Source organism: Dipodomys merriami, unplaced genomic scaffold, assembly GCF_024711535.1.
Source record: "Dipodomys merriami isolate MVZ:Mamm:240054 unplaced genomic scaffold, mDipMer1.0.p SCAF_3, whole genome shotgun sequence".
Lineage (NCBI taxonomy): Eukaryota > Metazoa > Chordata > Mammalia > Rodentia > Heteromyidae > Dipodomys > Dipodomys merriami.
Window position 1 is genome coordinate 749,230 of NW_027204492.1, and position 18,527 is coordinate 767,756.

Here is an 18,527-nt window from a genome sequence, read left to right on the forward strand (position 1 = left end):
TAGGTGGATCTGTTGGCACCAATGATTATTCATGGCATCAAGACCCAGGGTGCCCGTCAGAAGTTCTCCAGCCTCTACATCTCTCAATTTATTATCATGTATAGTCTTGATGGGAAAAAGTGGTGGACTTACCGAGGGAATTCCACTGGGACTTTAATGGTATGTAATTAGTTCTTTCAAGAGAATGCATAATTGGGTTTCATACTTTTAGACACACCAGATATGTTACAAACACTCTAAATGTCTGCAAACTTATCTCCAAAAATGAATGCTGTACCTATGGGCATTGGGACTGGTTACAGACATGAACAAAAAGAAGTGGGAGTGTCAGGGCTCTCTTCAGTAAGACAAATGTATAGTCTACTATACTTGTTCCCTTAAGGACAATCAGATTGAAAGGTTCAGCAGTCAGCAACTGAAAGACTTGAGTTTAAGAGGAAAAACCTGGACCATAGATAAAGATATCTTATGCACAAAAGGATAAAATCATTGAGAACTGATTAATTTTCTAACAGTGATCTCAAGACTTCTGATTAAACAGGATTATAACATCATTGCATATACTTCTCTCATTTTTATTTCCTCCTACCCTGATTAGCTGCCCCCACCAATCTGCTCAATTCTTTACTTCTATGCTTCTTATATCTCTTCCTTCAGTTTTCATTTATAATGGTAATAGCAGTCTGGAGCCCCATACCTCACATTCAGCCTATTATGTCACATTTCTCTTATTCTCTGCCTTCTGTTCATCGTAAGATTTTAGTGTGCCATGTTCCTTACCCTTATTTTATACAGTAATTGGTGCCAGAAGATGGCCCAGGAAACAGTCCTGCAAAATGCAATTGTGCAATCATATTCAAAGGAACATGGGATCACTTCCTCGTTTAGGAAAAAGATTAGCAACCCATGACATGTGATGATATAATGACTCCAATTGCCACTAACAGTACTATTGGATAAGCTGCAGACATTCTAAGATATCAGGAGATATTCAGTCGCTATCACAACAGCTATAGTATCAGCTGAGTACAGAGTGACTTCTCATCCTTTTACAACTCTAGAGGGCATGCATAGGAAAAAGAAATGAAGATATTTTAAAAAAATCAATTAGCATACATGGAAAGCCAGAAAGCATCCTTTGAGCCTTGAAGGAATTCATATCCTGTGGTTATAGACATCTATGGCTGAGGGGCTAAGGATTAGTTACAGAGTTCAGTTTGAATATCTCCAATAAACTACTAAACTACTAAAAAAAAAAAAAAGCCAGAAGTGGAGTTGTGGCTGTGGCTCGTGGTAGGCAGCTAACCTTGAGCAAAATAAGCTCAGGGACAGTGCCCAACCCTGAGTCCAAGCCCCAAGTCCAGAACACACACACAAACTGGTTTACTTAAGAGAAATTTCATTTATTGAGTTTGGGAATCTAGATTACATTGAACATAAGTTGGGAAAGCTTCCATATTTTCCATGAAGAATTACTCTAGAATACATACCCTAAGTAATCACATATTTAACCAGTCAGAAGAAAAACTCACTTGAGCCTTGTGCTTTATTTGGTGGCACTACTTTGACTATCTTATCCATTTCTCAAATTACGGGCACCCTTATTTTCTGTAACCTTAAATCACTGTAATGTGCACAGTACAGTCTTACCATTCTTCCCATGCCATCCACCTGTCTGTTCCCACATACATATCTGTTTTCTACTTTTTGATCCTCCAGATTTGGCTAGTGCTATTCTATTGCACTGGGTTCTTTCTTTCAAAGAATCAACTTCTGATTTGAAAAAACAAAAACAAAACCTCAAACTTAGGTTAGGAAGTGCTGTTTTGTTATTCATTTGTTCAACTCTTATAAAAAATATTTTGTTCTTTTGGTTAATTTTTATCTTCTAGAACATAAAGCTGAATACTCAATCCATTTATTTTAAATCTTTCTTTTATACTGAGAGGGATAAAATGTAATTACTGCTTGAGTGTGTTGACTTACCTCTGTAGTCCCAGGCATTCAAGAGTCAGAGATCAGGATTGTGACTTGTAACTTAAGTCAGATGGAGCAAAAAGTTAGTGATGCTTTGTCTCAGTTAAAAAAAAAAAGATGGGTATGGTGAGGCACAACCATCACCCCAGATACATGGCAAGTATTTTTAGAATTCATAGTCTCATCTGGCCTGAAGAAAAAATGAAAGACCCCCCCCCCACCTGTGAAATAAGTAAAGCAAAAAGGGCTGGGGTCATGAGATCAAGAGGTCAAGTACCTAACAAGCACATGCCTCTTGGTTCAAACCCCAGTGCTATCAATACATAGAGGGAATAAAAATCCCCTCCTTTCCATTTTCCAACTTTAAAAAGCTGACTAATGGTATAATTATTTGTATTTATTTGTGAAAACATTTGACTTGTCACAGTCTCATGCTTGTAGTCTCAGCTACTCAGGTAGCAGAGATCTTGAGAATTGTATTTGGAGACTAGTCTAGGCAAACATGAGAATTCATCTCAACAAATAAACTGCCCTAGCTACAAGGAAGGCTGTACGAAGAATTGTGATCCAGGCTCACAATTGTGACTCAGCACTCATTTGACAGTTGATATAAAACATAAAGTAAAAGGTGGGCACCAGTGGCTCACACCTTTAATTCTAGCTATTCAGGAGGCTGATATCTGAGGACTGTAGTTCTTTGCCAGCCCCAGAAGGAAAGTTTGCGAAACTTTTCTCTCCAATTAACCACCAGAAAACCAAAAGTGGAGCTGTGGCTCAAGTGCTAAAGTGCTAGCTAGCCTTGAGCAAAAAATGCTTGGAGACAATGCCCAGGTCCTGAGTTCAAGGGCCAGGACTGTCAAAAATAAAAAAGCAAAAAGGACTGAAGGCCTGGCTAAAGTGGTAAAGCACCTGCCTAACAAGTGAAAAGCCCTGATAAAATCTTAGTAATGCAAAAACACTGATAATGTGTTTGGCATGTTAGAAATCAGTGTTAATTACAGAATTCCCAAACTAATCCAAGTTAGTATTGATACAAAAACCTAAATCCAAACTAAGTCATCATCAGGCATGAACCAGAACCCTAAACTTTTCTGTTAGAGAAATGTAACAGAGTAAGTTGGGTACTCGGGTCTGAAGCCAGAGTTGAAAAGAGCATTCCCAAAAAACCAGGAGCATGCACCCTCTCTACCTTTGCAATCAGCTGGATGGAAGTTTTGGTCTAACCTGCTTGCACAGGGCAGAGTGAGGAATGAATACAGTTAGGTATCTGGTATAAAACATAATTCAAGGAAACAGTATAGCTACTAGTTTTCCATTTGCCTTTGACTAACTCTCAGACACTCCATAGTAGACAGAGATCTGATTCTAAGACAGCCCAGGGAGAAAAGCCGGTGAGACCATCTCTAATTAACCTAGAAAAAAGTCAGAAGGGGAGCCTTGATTCAACTGGCAGAACACAAGACTTGAGGCAAAAAGTCAAGGGAGCTAGAGGCCCGGGGTACCAACCAGCACACACATACACCAACAGGACCTACCTATTGTGCCTCGTTCCCACCCTGCTGCCTTAAAATGGGCTTCTAGAAGCTATCTTTCAGTTCATGAATCACGCCCATGGTGGCGAAGGGAATGACAGACAACACAGGAGCAGGAAGACCCATCTTTTATTTCTCCCCAGTGGCAAAGTGGGGAGGGGAGGGGAAAGGTACTGGGCGTGCTGTGGGGTGGTTGGGTCTCAGGCCAAAGGGCATCTTGGCTGATGGGATTCATCAGACGCCCTGTCCCGAGGGGGAGATGGTTTCTTGCAAAACTAGGTGAAGGAGGTGGTTCTGCTCGGCACTCAGCAGTGGCCACATCTCCACCTGCAGCGACTTGACGGCTTCCGTGTCCTTCTCATGGGTGGCCATGACCAAGGACTGCAGCAGCAAGAACAGCTCCTCGGGAAGCTGGCAGCTGCTGCCGTCCTGACAGTGGCTGTCGAAGGCCTCCCAGGAGTACCTCTCCAGGGTCTGGGCGTGCTCGGGCAGCAGCTTGGCGGGTGGCGGCTGCAGGAGCAGCAGCAGCAGTACGCGGGACACCTCGCACCGGGCCAGCACGTCCGAGAAGGCGCCCAGCGTGGCGGGGGAGGGCGCGGCCGAGCCCGAGTTCGCGGGGAGCGGCGCAGAGGGCGCACCGGGTCCCGGCTGCTGGGGCGGCGACGGCGGGGGCGGCGGCAGGGGGTGGCTGCCATGGTCGCGCGCCAGGCGCTGCATGCGCGTGAAGACCGCCAGGGCACCGGTGTAGTCTCGCGCCAGCAGCTGGCACGAGGCAGCGTCGCCAAGCGCCTGCAGCGCGGCCAGGGGCAGCTGGGGCAGGTGCAGCTGGGCGGCGCGCTGGAAGTGGCCGGCGGCGGCGGCCGGCTGGCCCAGGTCGCGCAGGGCGGCGGCCAGTTCCAGGCACAGGGCGGCGGCGGCGGCCGGCTGGCCCAGCTCCAGGTGCAGGCGCACAGCGGCGCTCAGGGCGCTAGCGGCCGCCTGCAGAGCTTCGCCGTAGGCGGCGGGGCAGACCAGGCGCTGCCGGGCGTCGCACTCCTGGCGCAGGAAGAGGCGCGCGGCCTCGGTCAGGGCCAGCGCCTCCCCGGGCCCGTGGAACAGCGCCTGCTGGCAGCGCGCCACGGCCAGCTGGCACCAGGCCGCGTAGGGCAGGCACTCCTGGGCGCGCAGCTCCCGGCCCAGCTGTCCGAACTGCTCGCCGGCCTCGGCCACGTTCGGCTTCCGCAGGAAACGCTTTTTCAGCTTGTTCGACACCAGCCGGTACCGAGCCAGGAAGTCCCCGGCCTCGGACCCTGGGCTTACGCCGCCGCCGCCGCCGCCGCCGCCGCCGCCTAGGCCCAGGCCCAGGCCGAGGCCCAAGCCTGACGAAGAGGCCGCCATGTCGACCGCTCGCCTTTTCCGGGTGAGCGCGCTGACGCAGCGGGCCAGCCGCGACGTGCCGTGCGCCCCCGCGGGGGGCGCGGTAGGCCGCCCGCGCTCCCGCCCCGCCGTTGCCTGGCAACCAGCAGGCCGCCCGGGAGGAGGCTGGGAGCTCAAGCCGCTCGCAGTCACAGCTGGGGAGGGGGTTGCCCTGGCACCGCCGCTGGCGCTCCGCAAATCCGGACCTGGGCCTGGCCGCCGGCTCGCCCTGGGGGCACGAATGACAGCGGGTGGGACGTGGACCCACACCGGCGTGGTCCTCTACGCAAACCCGGCTGGGGCCCTGGGCCGTCCTGACCTGCACACCGGGCCTCGTGGCAGCCCAAGCCACCCCTCCAGCCCCTCCCCAATCGCCTTCAGACGTGGGGCCTGCGGGGCCCTTGTCGTGGCTCCCAGCATGCCATCGTCCCGGCAACCTCACCTGGCCTGACTCGGGGGCTGTCTGAAAGCCGAGTGTACCCTGGAGGGCTCCTGTCCCAGCCGCCGCCTGGAAGGGACGCCGGGCACGACAGTGACCCGGTGCCAACTGCCTGCACGCGGGCCTGCCGGCGGCGGGTAATGACCTCACCAGTCCGCCCGAGCCCGTCCGGAAGTGCCGTCGCGCGCAGGTGCCGTCGCGCGCAGGTGCCGTCGCGCGCAGGTGCCGTCGCGCGCAGGTGCCGTCGCGCGCAGGTGCCGTCGCTCGCTCGCCGGGAGCCGGCGTCTCCCCTCAGGCGGCGATTCTCGTGCTTCCACCCGACCTGGATCATGCTGGGAAAGGGCAAGGGCCTCCAGCTTGCTGGACAGGTGCTCTGCCTCTGCACTCGGGCCTCCAGCCTCGTTTGGCATTGGTTATTTTAGCCGTTGGCTCTTGTTGCGTGCCCGGGCAGGCAGGCCTGCGCTGGGATCCCCTTACTTGAGCTTTCGGGTGTATGCCACTGTATCCGACCGTTGGTGGAGATGGAGACGCACAAACTTTTTGTTTCGTTTGTTTGGTTTGCGTGCTGATCTGGAGCTTGAACTCGGCCTGGCCACTGTCCCTGAGCCCTTTTACTCAAGGCTAACGTTCTTCCACTTGAGCCACAGCTCTACTTCTGGCTTTTTGGTGGCTAATTGGAGTCTCAAAGGTTTTCTTTTTCTTTTTCTTTTTTTTTTTGCCAGTCCTGGGCACTGTCCCTTAGCTTCTTTTGTTCACGGCTAGCACTCTACCACTTGAGCCACCGAGCCGCTTCTGGCATTTTCTGTGTGTCTGGTACTGAGAAATCAAACCCAGAGCTTTGTGCAGGCTAGGCAGCACCCTACCACTTAGCACATTCCCAGGCCTCTCACAAACTTTTTAACATTTTGTGTGCCAGACCTGGGACTTGGACTCAGGACCTGGACGCTGTCCTTTAGCTTTTGCACTCAAGGTTAGCGCTCTACCACTTGAGCCACAATGCCACTTCTGGCTTTTGGGTGATTCATTGGCAATAACAGCCTCATGGATTTCCTTCTGGGCTGGCTTTGAACCTGGACCTTCACGTCTCAGACTCCTGAGTAGCTAGGATTACAAGCCTGAGCCTGGCACTAGGCTTGTCTATGACTTTTCTTTCTTTCTTTCTTTCTTTGGGGTGGGGGTCTGGTCATGGGGCCTGAACTCTGGGCCTGGGCACTGTCCCTCAGCTCTTCAGCTCAAGACTAGTGCTCTACCACGTGAGCCACAGCGCCACTTTCAACTTTTTTTCTGCTTATGTGGTGCTGAGGAATCGAACCCAGAACCTCGTTCATGCAAGGCAAGCACCACTGAGCCAGCTTCCCAGCCCTTGTCTATGATTTTTCATCACTTAAGTATGATGTTTCTCAGTATAAACCTCTTCAAGTTTAGGGGGTTTTGGTTTTATAAGTTAAGATATCCATTTTTCTCCCTTTGGGGAGTTCTAAGCCATTATTTCTTTGAGATTCCTTTGTGTCTTTTCTCCCCTTTTAAGGCTCCTATGTAATACAGACTTTTCATTGTTAGTGTCCCATAAATTCTATATGCTTTCTCCATTGCCCACTTTTTGTTACTTAAGTGTGGATAATTTCAAATACTGTGTTTTCTTTAACTCAAGTTATTCTTCTACATGATTGAGTCTTCTGATGTAGATTTCTATTGAATTTTTCAATTCAGTCATTGTATGCTTCAGCTTCTAGATTTCTGTTAGGCCCTCTTTAAAGTGGTTTTCTTCATTAAATGTCTTTGGGGGGGGTACATACTGGGACTTAAACTCAAGGCCTCTTACAGTGCCTTGGTGTTTTTGCTCAAGGCTGGTATTCTATCACTTGAGCCACGCCTCCATTTCCTTAAACTTATTTTGTTCATATTGTTTTTTCTGATTTAGTTAGTGTCTATATTCTCTTATAGCTCATTGAACTTTTAAAAATAGATATTTTGAATTATTTGTCCAATATTTTATGAGGTTCCACTTCTTTGGGGTTGGTTACTAGAGCTTTATTAATTTCTTTTGCTGGCGTGATAGATCCTAGCTTTTTTGTATAGCCTTGTTTTGGTGGTGTTTTTGCATTTGAAAGGCACCTTTCTAGTTCTGCAGTAGTTTCTTCTGGGTGAGGATGGGTGTGGCTCCTTCTGGGTTCATGGGTGAACAGAATGGTATCTGAGGTGAATGAGGCAAGCCTGGAGTTGGGCTGTTCCAGGGTCCTGAGTTGAGCCCATTGTTAGAAGGCTGTTTTGGGCCAGAGATGGACATGGCTCCCACCAGGTTCACGTGAAGACAATTTCTTCCCGACCATGGTGCAGTGGCACCATGTCAAGGATTTCCTAGTCTCTATTCAGCTCCATTTGCTAGGTCTCTTTCTGGTATTATGGACTGACATAGCTCCTGCCAGTTACCTGAAAAAAAGTAGAGATGCTCTCAGACCATAAGAGTGTGGGACTACAGCTGAGTCATAGAGCTATTCCAAAGTCCTGTGTATTAGTCTATTTTCTGTTAATATTACAAAATATCTGAGGCTACATAGTTTATAATAGGAGAAATTTATTTAGCTCTTGGTTCTAGAGGTTTATTACCATGCTACTGACTTCTGAGCACTGATAAGGACCAAATAGTAGATTGTGTCATAGTAATGGAAAACTGTGTGAGAGGGAAAGATCACATGACCATATAGGGAGGTACAGAATGATTTAGAAGCCAGGCTCACTCTTTTTTTTTTTTTTTAAATAACAACTCAGTCTTGTAAGAACTAATCCATGAGATCTCCTGTAATACTTTTGAAGGCAGTGCCCCCAACAACCTCTCATTAGGCTCTTAGGCCACTTTTTAATATCACCACACTCGGGACCAATATCCTAACACATGAAATTGTGAGACAAACAGCATCCAAACCACAGCTATCTGTTATAGGGGTGCCAGTGAGAGACAGGCTTTCCAAACCTCTGGAATGATAGGGTTAATGTCAGAACTACACAAAAGTGGAACTAGAGCTAAATTTGAAGGAGGTTGTTTGCTTCTGAGTCCATAACCAAGACCACAGCCAAAATACAGGTCTGGCTTATGAAAGCATCTATACTTGGATTCGGATTTCACTGGGATTTTTCAGTCTCCTTTCTGCATCTCAAGACTTCCACAGAGGCAATTTTATCTACAGATGTCTTCCAAGACTATTCCTGTAGGTGGGATGAGAGCTAAGGACCTCCTATTTTACCAATTTGGTGATGTCACTCTCCAAACATTGTATTTCTAATTGCTCTAGTAAGAGTAGGAGTAGCAAAGTCCTAAATCCTAAAGTCCTTTTGTAAGATGTTTACAGTGGGCCAAGGAAGAAAATGACTTCATTTTCCCCAGACCAGACCTAATATTCTTGTTCTGCTTCTCTTCCTGGTACTTATCTCCTCCATGTATAATATTCTAACATCTGTATATCCAGCATGGTTTTATTTGGATGTTTCATACTGTTGAAAAATGGACAAGGTAAAATCAAAAGGAAACTTCAAATAGGAGAAATTGTGTTTCACTTTACAATCACTTTCCATGTATGTATACCCATCCTTCCAAACAGGTCTTCTTTGGCAATGTAGATTCATCTGGGATAAAGCACAATATTTTTAATCCTCCAATTATTGCTCGGTATATCCGTTTGCACCCAACTCATTATAGCGGCCGCAGTACTCTTCGCATGGAGTTGATGGGCTGTGATTTAAACAGTAAGTGTCTAGTTATCCCTTATCATTTCCTTTCCCAACCACAAGTAGTATAACCAACTGTCCTAGTTATTATAGAACTTGGAGGAGGGGATCTCTGTTGCTGGACACAGAATTATTAATGATAAAACCAACACAATGCAGAAAAAGCAAAAACAAAAATAAAAACAGGATTTTGTTGTCCTAACCATGAAATTCCCAGGAGTCAGCCACCTCCTGTATTTCTACCAATAAAAAAATTAAAGTCAAGCAAATATGAGCAGAAATGACCAGAAAACAAGGTCATATCAACAATAACTGAATTTGTGTAGGAGTTAATGCCTGAAAAATTGTCAGGTTAATAGTAACCCTAGAGAACTGGAGGCAGCCCAGTAAGCTGCAGACTTTCCTTGTGATAACATTGTTCTTTCATTTCTTTGAGGTTGCAGCATCCCATTAGGAATGGAAAGCAAAGTAATATCAGATGCACAGATTACTGCCTCTTCCTACTTCACCAATATGTTTGTAAACTGGTCTCCTTCACAAGCTCGACTTAACCTGCAGGGGAAGACTAATGCTTGGCGACCTCATGTAAGAGGCAAAATATCTACTACATAACTAAAGCAGAGCAGGGACTAGACATTGGGAAAAGTAGGGAAGGATCTTGTTTCTTATAGGTATTTCTGTTGACTGTGCTTCTAATAGGATCTAAGAAGGTTTGACTATGGGAAGACACCCCCATAAACATTTAGTGGATGTTCCATGTGATTTCAGAGAGCATTCATTGGAGAGGGAAATGAACTTTAATTGAAACTCTTCAAAGAAACAACTGTTTTCAGTACTATGTTAATATCTGTTAATAAGCCAGGTACCAGTGGATCACATCTATAATTTTAGCCACTCAGTAGGCTGAGATCTAAGGATCATGGTTCAAGGCCAGCCTGGGCAGGAAAATCTGTAAGATTCTTATCTCCAATTAAATGCCAGAAAGACCAGAAGTGGTGCTGTGGATCAAGTAGTAAAGCATTAGCCTTGATCCAAAAAGCCCAGGGATAATGCCTAGGCCCTGAATTCAAGGCCCAGGACTGGCACCAAAAATATCTGTTAATAGTCATAACTTCTTAAGAGGTGTGAATGTACTTAATTCTTTAAGTTTTCCAAGATTAGTTTAAACAAAATAGGCTATCAATCTTTAACACTCTATCCAATCTATAGAAGGCTCTTATAGTTATTCAGCATTGCTGGGCACCTATTAAATGGATATTCCTTAGGTTTCTTTGTCAAATAAGAGAAGCTGACAAACCATTAAAATGCAGAGTGATAAGTGCCGTAGTATAGTTAAGAAAGTCTTTGGGGATTTCTGGGAACAAATAGTGACCAACAGGATGTTCATCCAACACTGTTTTTTTAAGGTGAATAATCCAAAAGAGTGGCTACAAGTGGACTTCCGGAAGACAATGAAAATCACAGGGATAATCACCCAGGGAGTGAAATCTCTCCTTACCAGCATGTTTGTGAAGGAGTTTCTCATCTCTAGCAGTCAGGATGGCCATCACTGGATTCTCATTTCTCAGAATGGGAAAGTTAAGGTACGATGTTCTCAAAGAAAGACAAAAATCTCTCTTAGATCTTGACATTGAGAGATGTAACCAACTTGATCAGAGTAGCATTTGCAGAGTAGCTGTGGTAATAAAATATGGTGAATGACATTCTGAGAGAACATAGTGCATTTAAGCAAGGAAGTAACAATCTAAGAAAAGGAAAGAGTATGGCCAAGTGTTGATTCTTCTCGATGTCATCCAAGATGACAGCAAGAAATATTAAGTGAAGTAAGCCAGGCCCAAAGAAACATAGGTCCTATGGTTTCCCTTATTTGTAATATCTAGTATATGTATGAGTCAAGCGGAAAAGGTCAGATAATGTGATGTCAGGAAAATGAACCCTTAGATGTGTAATTTAATGTTTTTTTCTTTCATGCATGTGTTTCTAACGCATTTATAAGATTATCTCTTTGTTGCTTTGTATGTCCCTCCCCCACAGTATAACCCCTACTTTCACTATATTTGATGTCAGTATAACTTGTGGAGGAGATGGGGAAAAACCAGTTGTTTAAGGATACAGGTGGACCTGTTGCAACAATGAGAAGTACAAGTTGTCATGTCCAAAACGAGCTTTACAACGTCGGTGCGGGGGGGGGGGGGGGAAAGGGGGGGAAGGAGAAGGATTGGGATTGGGGGGGAGGGGGGAGGCTGGGAAGGGATGTGAAGGGTAAACAAAGGAGGAGGCTGCAGTGCTTGGTAAGAAATGTACGCATTATCCTGCCCATGTAATTGTAACTCCTCTGAACAGTATGTTCACAAATAAAATTAAATTAAATTAAAAAAAAAAAGAATTAGAAGGCTGGAAAGAGTTACTTGCTAAATGTTTAATGGTTCCTGTATCCTCACCAGTAATGTAGATTTCTAGGCCTTTTTGATCTTTAGTAGTCTAGGTAGTCTTTGTTCTTGATCTAGATTTGCTAGATAAATTCAACAAATTATACTCATTATAGAAAGAACACAAAGTTGTACTATCCCATGAACAATAACAAAAAACAGTTCATACCTGTGGTTTTTGGTGTTTCTGTTTTGTTTTGTTGTCAGTCATGGAGCCTTAACTCAGGACATGGGCCCTGTCCCTGAGCTTTTTTGCTCAAGGCTAGCACTCTACCACCTTGAGCCACAACTCCACTAATGGCTTTCTGGTGGTTAATTGGAAATAAGAGTCTCATAGACTTTCCAGCCTGGGCTGGCTTTGAATCACAATCCTCAGATCTCAGCCTCCTGAATAGCTAGGATTATAGGCATGAGCCACTGGTGCCAGGCTTGTGGTGTTTTGTTTTGTTTTTTAAAAATAATCTCCTTTGTCACTAAGTATTAACCTGATGGGTGTGTTAGTCAGCTCTCTGTTACTGTAACAAATGCCTGAGACAGCCAACTTATAGGGATAAAAGGTTCATTTAGAAAACATGACAACAAAAACTTAAATGTCATAATTGAGATGAATAGAACAAGAAAATTTATTTTTTTGTGATAGATATTTGGTTAGATATATGTTTTTTTCTTTTTTATATTTTATATGTTTTTATTGTAACAATACTGTACAGAGGGGTTACAGTTACATGAGTAGGGTAATGAGGACTTTTTCTCTGCAGGATTGTTACCTCTTCCTTTGTTTTTCACCATCCCTTGCCTCCCCATCTCTCCAACTCTCTCTCATTTTCTACATAGTGTCTTGTATACCTTATTGTTACAATGGGTCAACCTATATCCTTATTTCAGCATTTTGTTATTTCCCTTCCCCTCCCCAATTTAGAAAAATGTATATACAAGATGCAGGGCACCAAAATCAAATACAGTGAAAACAGGGGTTATACCATGGGGAAAGAATATACAAGAGAAACAAAAAAATCACAGAGTACATTATAAATGTGTTAAAAAAAAAAAACAATAGCAAGAAAGAAAAAACCACTTGTATCATTTCACTTAACATCATCTTATCTGGTCATATTTACATAGCTTTTGAACTTTTCGGCTTGTCCTAGACATATACTAGTTATTGCAAATAAGGGAAACCATGGGACCTATGTTTCTTTGGGTCTGGCTTACTTCACAATATAATTTTTTCCAAGTCTTTCCATTTCCTAACAAATGGGGCAATGTCATTCTTTCTGTTGGAGGCATAAAGTTCCATTTATATATACACCACATTTTCTTGATCCATCCATCTACTGAGGGGCATCTGGGTTGGTTCCATATCTTAGCTATGGTAAATAATGCTGCAATAAACATAGTTGTGCTGGTAGCTTTAGTATACCCTTGTTTTTGATCATTTGGGTAAATGCCCAACAGTGGGATTGCTGGGTCATAGGGGAGCTCTATGTGGAGTCTTCTGAGGAACCTCCATACTGCTTTCCAAACTGATTGAACAACTTTACACTCCCACCAACAATGAAGTAGGAGAACAAGAAAATTTAAAATTACTACAGTATCGAAGAAGTAAAAATGTTGATTAATAACAAACATGGCCAGTTTAATGCATGTCACAATTTCTAGGATAACCAATAAATAATAGAATATAAAATAGGGTGTAGGACTCTCAAATGGTACAAAAATATGAAATGATAAAATATAATCAATAAATCTTAATGAAGCAAGCAAAGCAGAATGAAACTGATGGCAGATTTAAATCCATATATAACAATAAGCATATATTATATGAATGGATCAGTTAAGAGACAAAGATTGTCAAATGGATCACAATGAAAACTCTTTTACAAGAGCTATATGTAAAATATTAAATACAGACAAGTAGCAAGCCACAAATAGGAGAGAATTTTACAAATAGTATCTAAAAGATACCTGTTATAGTTCTATTAATATCAGACAAGACAATATTACCAAGTTAAGAATATGAGTTAATAATAATATGGATTCTCTAAGAAAATGCAACAATGTTAAATTTATATTACAGTTTATATATCCTCAAACAGTTTAATACAAGAACTGAGAAAAGGAAAAGGAAAATAAATTCACAATTTAGACTCACAGACTTTTAATATGTCTCATCAATTGATAGAAAAAAAACAAAGGAAAAGTTTTAGAAATAGAATTTAACAATTCACAAAATCTGATCTTGTGGACATATTTACAAGATTGTACCTTAAAACTATAGAATTATATACTCCTTGTGAGCACAAAGGAAATGTGCTCCATTTTGCACTATAAATATATTATCAATAAAGCACTTCAAATTTTAGATAATATCAAACATCTTTTCTGATCACAATATAGATATGATTAAGAAAGACATGACAGTGTTAGAAATCAAGAAATTCACTTTTAATAATCTAGAAGTCAAAGAAGAAATCATAAACTAGGAAATATTCTGAACTGAATGATAAAGCATTATATAGCAAAGGTTCCTAAAATAATACCTAAAAGAAAACATATAATGCTGGACATATATGATTTCAGGAAGTGGAGCACATGGTATTTTTTTTAATTTAATTTAATTTTATTTGTGAACATACTGTACAGAGGAGTTACAATTACGTGGGCAGGATAATGCGTACATTTCTTACCAAGCATTGCAGCCTCCTCCTTTGTTTACCCTTCACATCCCTTCCCAGCCTCTCCCCTCCCCCCCAATCCCAATCCTTCTCCTTCCCCCCCTACCCCCCACCCCCCGCAACGACATTGTAAAGCTCATTTTGGACATGACAACTTGTACTTCTCATTGTTGCAACAGGTCCACCTGTATCCTTAAACAACTGGTTTTTCCCCATCTCCTCCACAAGTTATACTGACATCAAATATAGTGAAAGCAGGGGTTATACTGTGGGGGAGGGATATACAAAGCAACAAAGAGATAATCTTATAAATGCGTTAGAAACACATGCATGAAAGAAAAAAACATTAAAATACATATCTAAGGGTTCATTTTCCTGACATCACATTATCTGACCTTTTCCACTTGACTCATACATATACTAGATATTACAAATAAGGGAAACCATGGGACCTATTTTTCTTTGGGCCTGGCTTACTTCACTTAATATAATTTTTCATGGTATTTTTTTTTTAAAGATTGCATTAAAGAAGGCAGGAAATAAAGAGTTGCTTGTCTCACCCTTTCTTCAACTTCAAGTAGCACCACAGGGTGGGGAGGAGGACTGAGAAAACAGAGGCAAGAAAGAGAGAGACACAGAGACAGACAGAGAGAGACAAATAGAGAGGGATTTCCTACTTGGGGAAGGGAACGGAAATGAAAATTCGGTCTTGAGCTGGGAAAATTCGGTCTTGAGCTGGGAAGGTGGCTCAGTGGTAGAGCGCTTGCCTTGCATGCATGAGGCCCTGGGTTCGAATCCTCAGCACCACATAAGCAAAAAGAAAAAAGCCGGAAGTGGCACTGTGGCTCAAGTGGTAGAGCGCTAGCCTTGAGCTGAAGAGCTGAGGGACAGAGCCCAGGCCCAGGACCGACAAAAAAAAAAAAAAAAAAAAAAAAAAAAGTTTAAATCCTAGCACTCAGGAGGCATAGGCATACATTGAATGTGGGTTACATGGTAAGGTCCAGGCTACTCTGGGAGTAAGAGTGAGACTTTGCTTCAAAAAAAAAACAAAAATAAAAAAAAAGTTTAATTCTTAAAAAAAAAGAAAGAAAGAAAATTCAGTCTTAGACCTGCTCCTACCATGCTCCTACCACCCCTTCCCAAACCTGAGGTGACAGAGAGGGTGCAACTCTTCATCCACTGAAGAACAGGGCATAAAATTTGGCACAGGTCTTGGCCTTGCTGCTTAATGCCAGCCATACCATGGTGAGACTCAGTTACTAGGTAGAAACTGATAAACCTATATTCAGGCCAGAGCTCATAGATGGAGCTTTTCTAGTACCAGCATGCTGGTAGATGGACTCAAGTTTCAGTCTAGTGATAAGACAGAACTGATGAGACTGTCCTTGAGACTGTATAGGTGTCTGTGACTGAGATTTAGGAGTGATGTCACTTGGTGTCAGCCTGACTGGCCAAGGAACTACCTTCACTACCAATACCACACACTTGGGCAGCACACTGGAGGAAAGACTTTGCCCTAGAACTTAGTGACCGGCTGATGAATCCTCACCTTGGGCAGGTCCAAAATGCCTCTATCCATAGGCCTGCTTGTTGGACACAGCTTCTGAGTTAGCTGCATTGCTTTGGGGGAGGTACATGATCTATTCCATGTAGCCGGTTGTAGGAGAATCAGGCTATTAGACTGAGCAATAAATACCACATAGCAGCATGGACCTTCATTTTTCCTCAGTGTTGTGCTGATCTTGGGAATTGTGGGATCAGGATGTGACATTGGTGGCCTCAGTCATTGCATAGGAGCCTGAGGTTGATCCATTCATAGTAATTCTGCTGAAATCCAAACAAAATCCTACGGTGCCTGAGTACAAGCCAATAGCTGTGAACAAACCCGCTGGACCCACTTCAGCCCCAATATCAGGCTTTCTTAAGTACTCATTTGTTTCATTTTGAACAACACACCAAGTTGGGATTTGGGACAAACCTTGGCTTAGATCCCCCTCTAGTGGTGAAACAATGATAATGGCTAGCCAGCCAACTCAAGGCTGAGCTGAAACATTCGAAGTGACTGCAGGCTCAAAACAATATGCAGCTTGAGTTCATTTCCCTAACATCATCTTATCTGACCTTTTCTGCTTGACTCAGACATATACTAGATATTGAAAATAAGGGAACCATGGGACCTATGTTTCTTTGGGCCTGGCTTACTTCACTTAATATAATTTTTTCCAAGCCTTTCCATTTCCTAACAAATGGGGCAATATCATTCTTTCTGATGGAGGCATAGAATTCCATTGTGTATATATACCACATTTTCTTGATCCATTCATCTACTGGGAAATGAACCCTAAGATATGTATTCAAATGGTTTTTTTTATTTCATGTGATTGTTTCTAACACATTTATAAGATTATTTCTTTTTTTTTTATTGTAAAGATACTATACAGAGGGTTACAGTTACATGAGTGAGGTAATGAGTACACTTCCTCTTGAACATTGTTACCCCCTCCATTGTTTTCCCCCTACCATCCCCTCCCTCCCTCCCTTCCCCGAGGTTCTTTTTTTTTTTTTTTGATTGTGATTAAGTGATTACATAATTTCTGGAAATTCACAGTATTGTGGAATAATGATGCTCATTTAAAGTCACAAGTTCATTCTAACTTTCCTGGAGCAAATTGTCTATCACAGTCTGTAATATATAACGGTGCTCACATGTTATATACCATATATGTGATCAGCAGCATGGGGATATTTAGTAGTGGTTCAACCAGATGAGTGGGAGTTCTTTGTTTCTTAAGTCCTGTTAGTTTTGTCATATTACCTAACATTTTGGAAGATTATTTCTTTGTTGCTTTGTATGTCCCTCCCCCACAGTATAACTCCTGCTTTCACTGTATTTGATGTCGGTATAATATGTGGAGGGGAAGGGGAAAAACAAATCGTTTAAATAGGGATACAGGTGGACCCATTGCAACAATGAGATGTACAAGTCATTATGTCGAAAACGAATACAACTTTCGTGCGGGGGGGGGGCGGAGGATTTGGTTGGGGGTTGTGGGGAGGATGGGAACGGATGGGAAGGGGAAACAAAGGAGGAGGCTACAATGCTTGATAAGAAATGTACTCATTAGCCGGGCGCTGGTGGCTCATGCCTGTAATCCTAGCTACTCAGGAGGCTGAGATCTGAGTATCGCGGTTCAAAGCCAGCCCGGGCAGGAAAGACCGTGAGACTCCTATCTCCAATAAACCACCAGAAAACCAGAAGTGGCGGTGGTAGAGCGCTCGCCTTGAGCTGAAGAGCTGAGGGACAGCGCCCAGGCCCAGAGTTCAAGCCCCACGACCGACCAAAAAAAAAAAAAAAGAAAGAAAGAAATGTACTCATTACCTTGCCCATGTAATTGTAACACCTTTGTACAGTATTTTCACAATAAAAAAAAAGAAAAAAATATGCAGCTTGGGCTGGGAAGTTGGGTCAGTGGTAGAGCACTTGCCTCGCATGCATGAGGCATGCTGAGGGTTCAATTCCTCAGCACCACATAAACAGAAAAAAGCCGGAAATGGCGCTGTGGTTCAAGTGGTAGAGCGCTAGCCTTGAGCTGTAGAGCTGAGGGACAATGCCCAGGCCCAGAGTTGAGGCCCCATGACCAGACCCCCCCAAAAAAAATATAGCTTACTTGGAATTTTTGGAAATACAAGAACAAAGATACATTGGGAAGAGTGCATCAAACATCTGATACTTTGGTACCCAGATGATACTGTATGCCGAGTATTTAAAAAATCTTGAAGAACTATTAGTATTCACAACAATGTGCCAGAAACTGGCCAGTCAGTAAACAGTACAGGAGAACTTTCAGAGAACCTAAAATGGCTATTTTAAAAGAAATTAATGAACTTGAAAAAATACAGAGAAATAATAATATATACTAGAAGAAATTTAGAGCAAAGACATAGAAGTAATTAAAAATCAAATTAGACATCATTGGGCTGAAAAAATACCTTCAACAAAATTAAAAATGCTATAGAAGGCATTAGTATCAGCATAGACCAAACAGAAACAAAGAATTAATTATCTCACATACAGGTTATTTGAAAATTCATAGTTGGAGGAGGAAAATAAACAAAAATGTATGAAGAGAAATGAAGAAACCTTATAAAACTTTGAGATGGTCTTTTTTTTTCTTTTTTTCTTTTTTTTTGGGGGGGGGGGTCTGGTTGTGGGGCCTGAACTCTGGGCCTGGGCGCTGTCCCTCAGCTCTTCAGCTCAAGGCTAGCGCTCTACCACTTGAGCCACAGTGCCGCTTCTGGCTTTTTTTTCTTTTTGCTTATGTGGTGCTGGGGAATCGAACCCAGGGCCTCAGGCATG

At 43.3% G+C, this 18,527-nt stretch overlaps 2 protein-coding genes across 6 annotated transcripts in view; one reads left to right on the forward strand and one right to left on the reverse strand.

The window, feature by feature from the left end:
* Nucleotides 1–18,527, forward strand: part of F8 (coagulation factor VIII) — an 86,507-nt gene that overhangs the window by 64,562 nt on the left and 3,418 nt on the right. For 3 of the 5 annotated variants that reach the window (XM_070039445.1, XM_070039446.1, XM_070039447.1), the window contains 4 exons: nt 4–159; nt 8,940–9,084; nt 9,503–9,651; nt 10,473–10,649. In XM_070039445.1, coding sequence (XP_069895546.1) covers nt 4–159; nt 8,940–9,084; nt 9,503–9,651; nt 10,473–10,649 — 627 coding nt within the window. Of the gene's footprint in view, nt 1–3; nt 160–5,378; nt 5,712–8,939; nt 9,085–9,502; nt 9,652–10,472; nt 10,650–18,527 lie in introns of those variants that run through there. The other 2 variants (XM_070039449.1, XM_070039448.1) reach the window with 2 other exon arrangements.
* On the reverse strand, nt 3,621–4,916 carry F8a1 (coagulation factor VIII associated 1). Its single transcript, XM_070039450.1, has one exon. It carries the CDS (start codon nt 4,884–4,886, stop codon nt 3,744–3,746), a length of 1,143 nt encoding a protein of 380 aa, XP_069895551.1. The 5' UTR covers nt 4,887–4,916; the 3' UTR covers nt 3,621–3,743.

Coding starts and splice junctions, on each gene's coding strand:
- F8a1 (XM_070039450.1), bottom strand. CDS start 4,886: ATGGCGGCCTCTTCGTCAGGCTTGGGCCTCGGCCTGGGCCTGGGCCTA.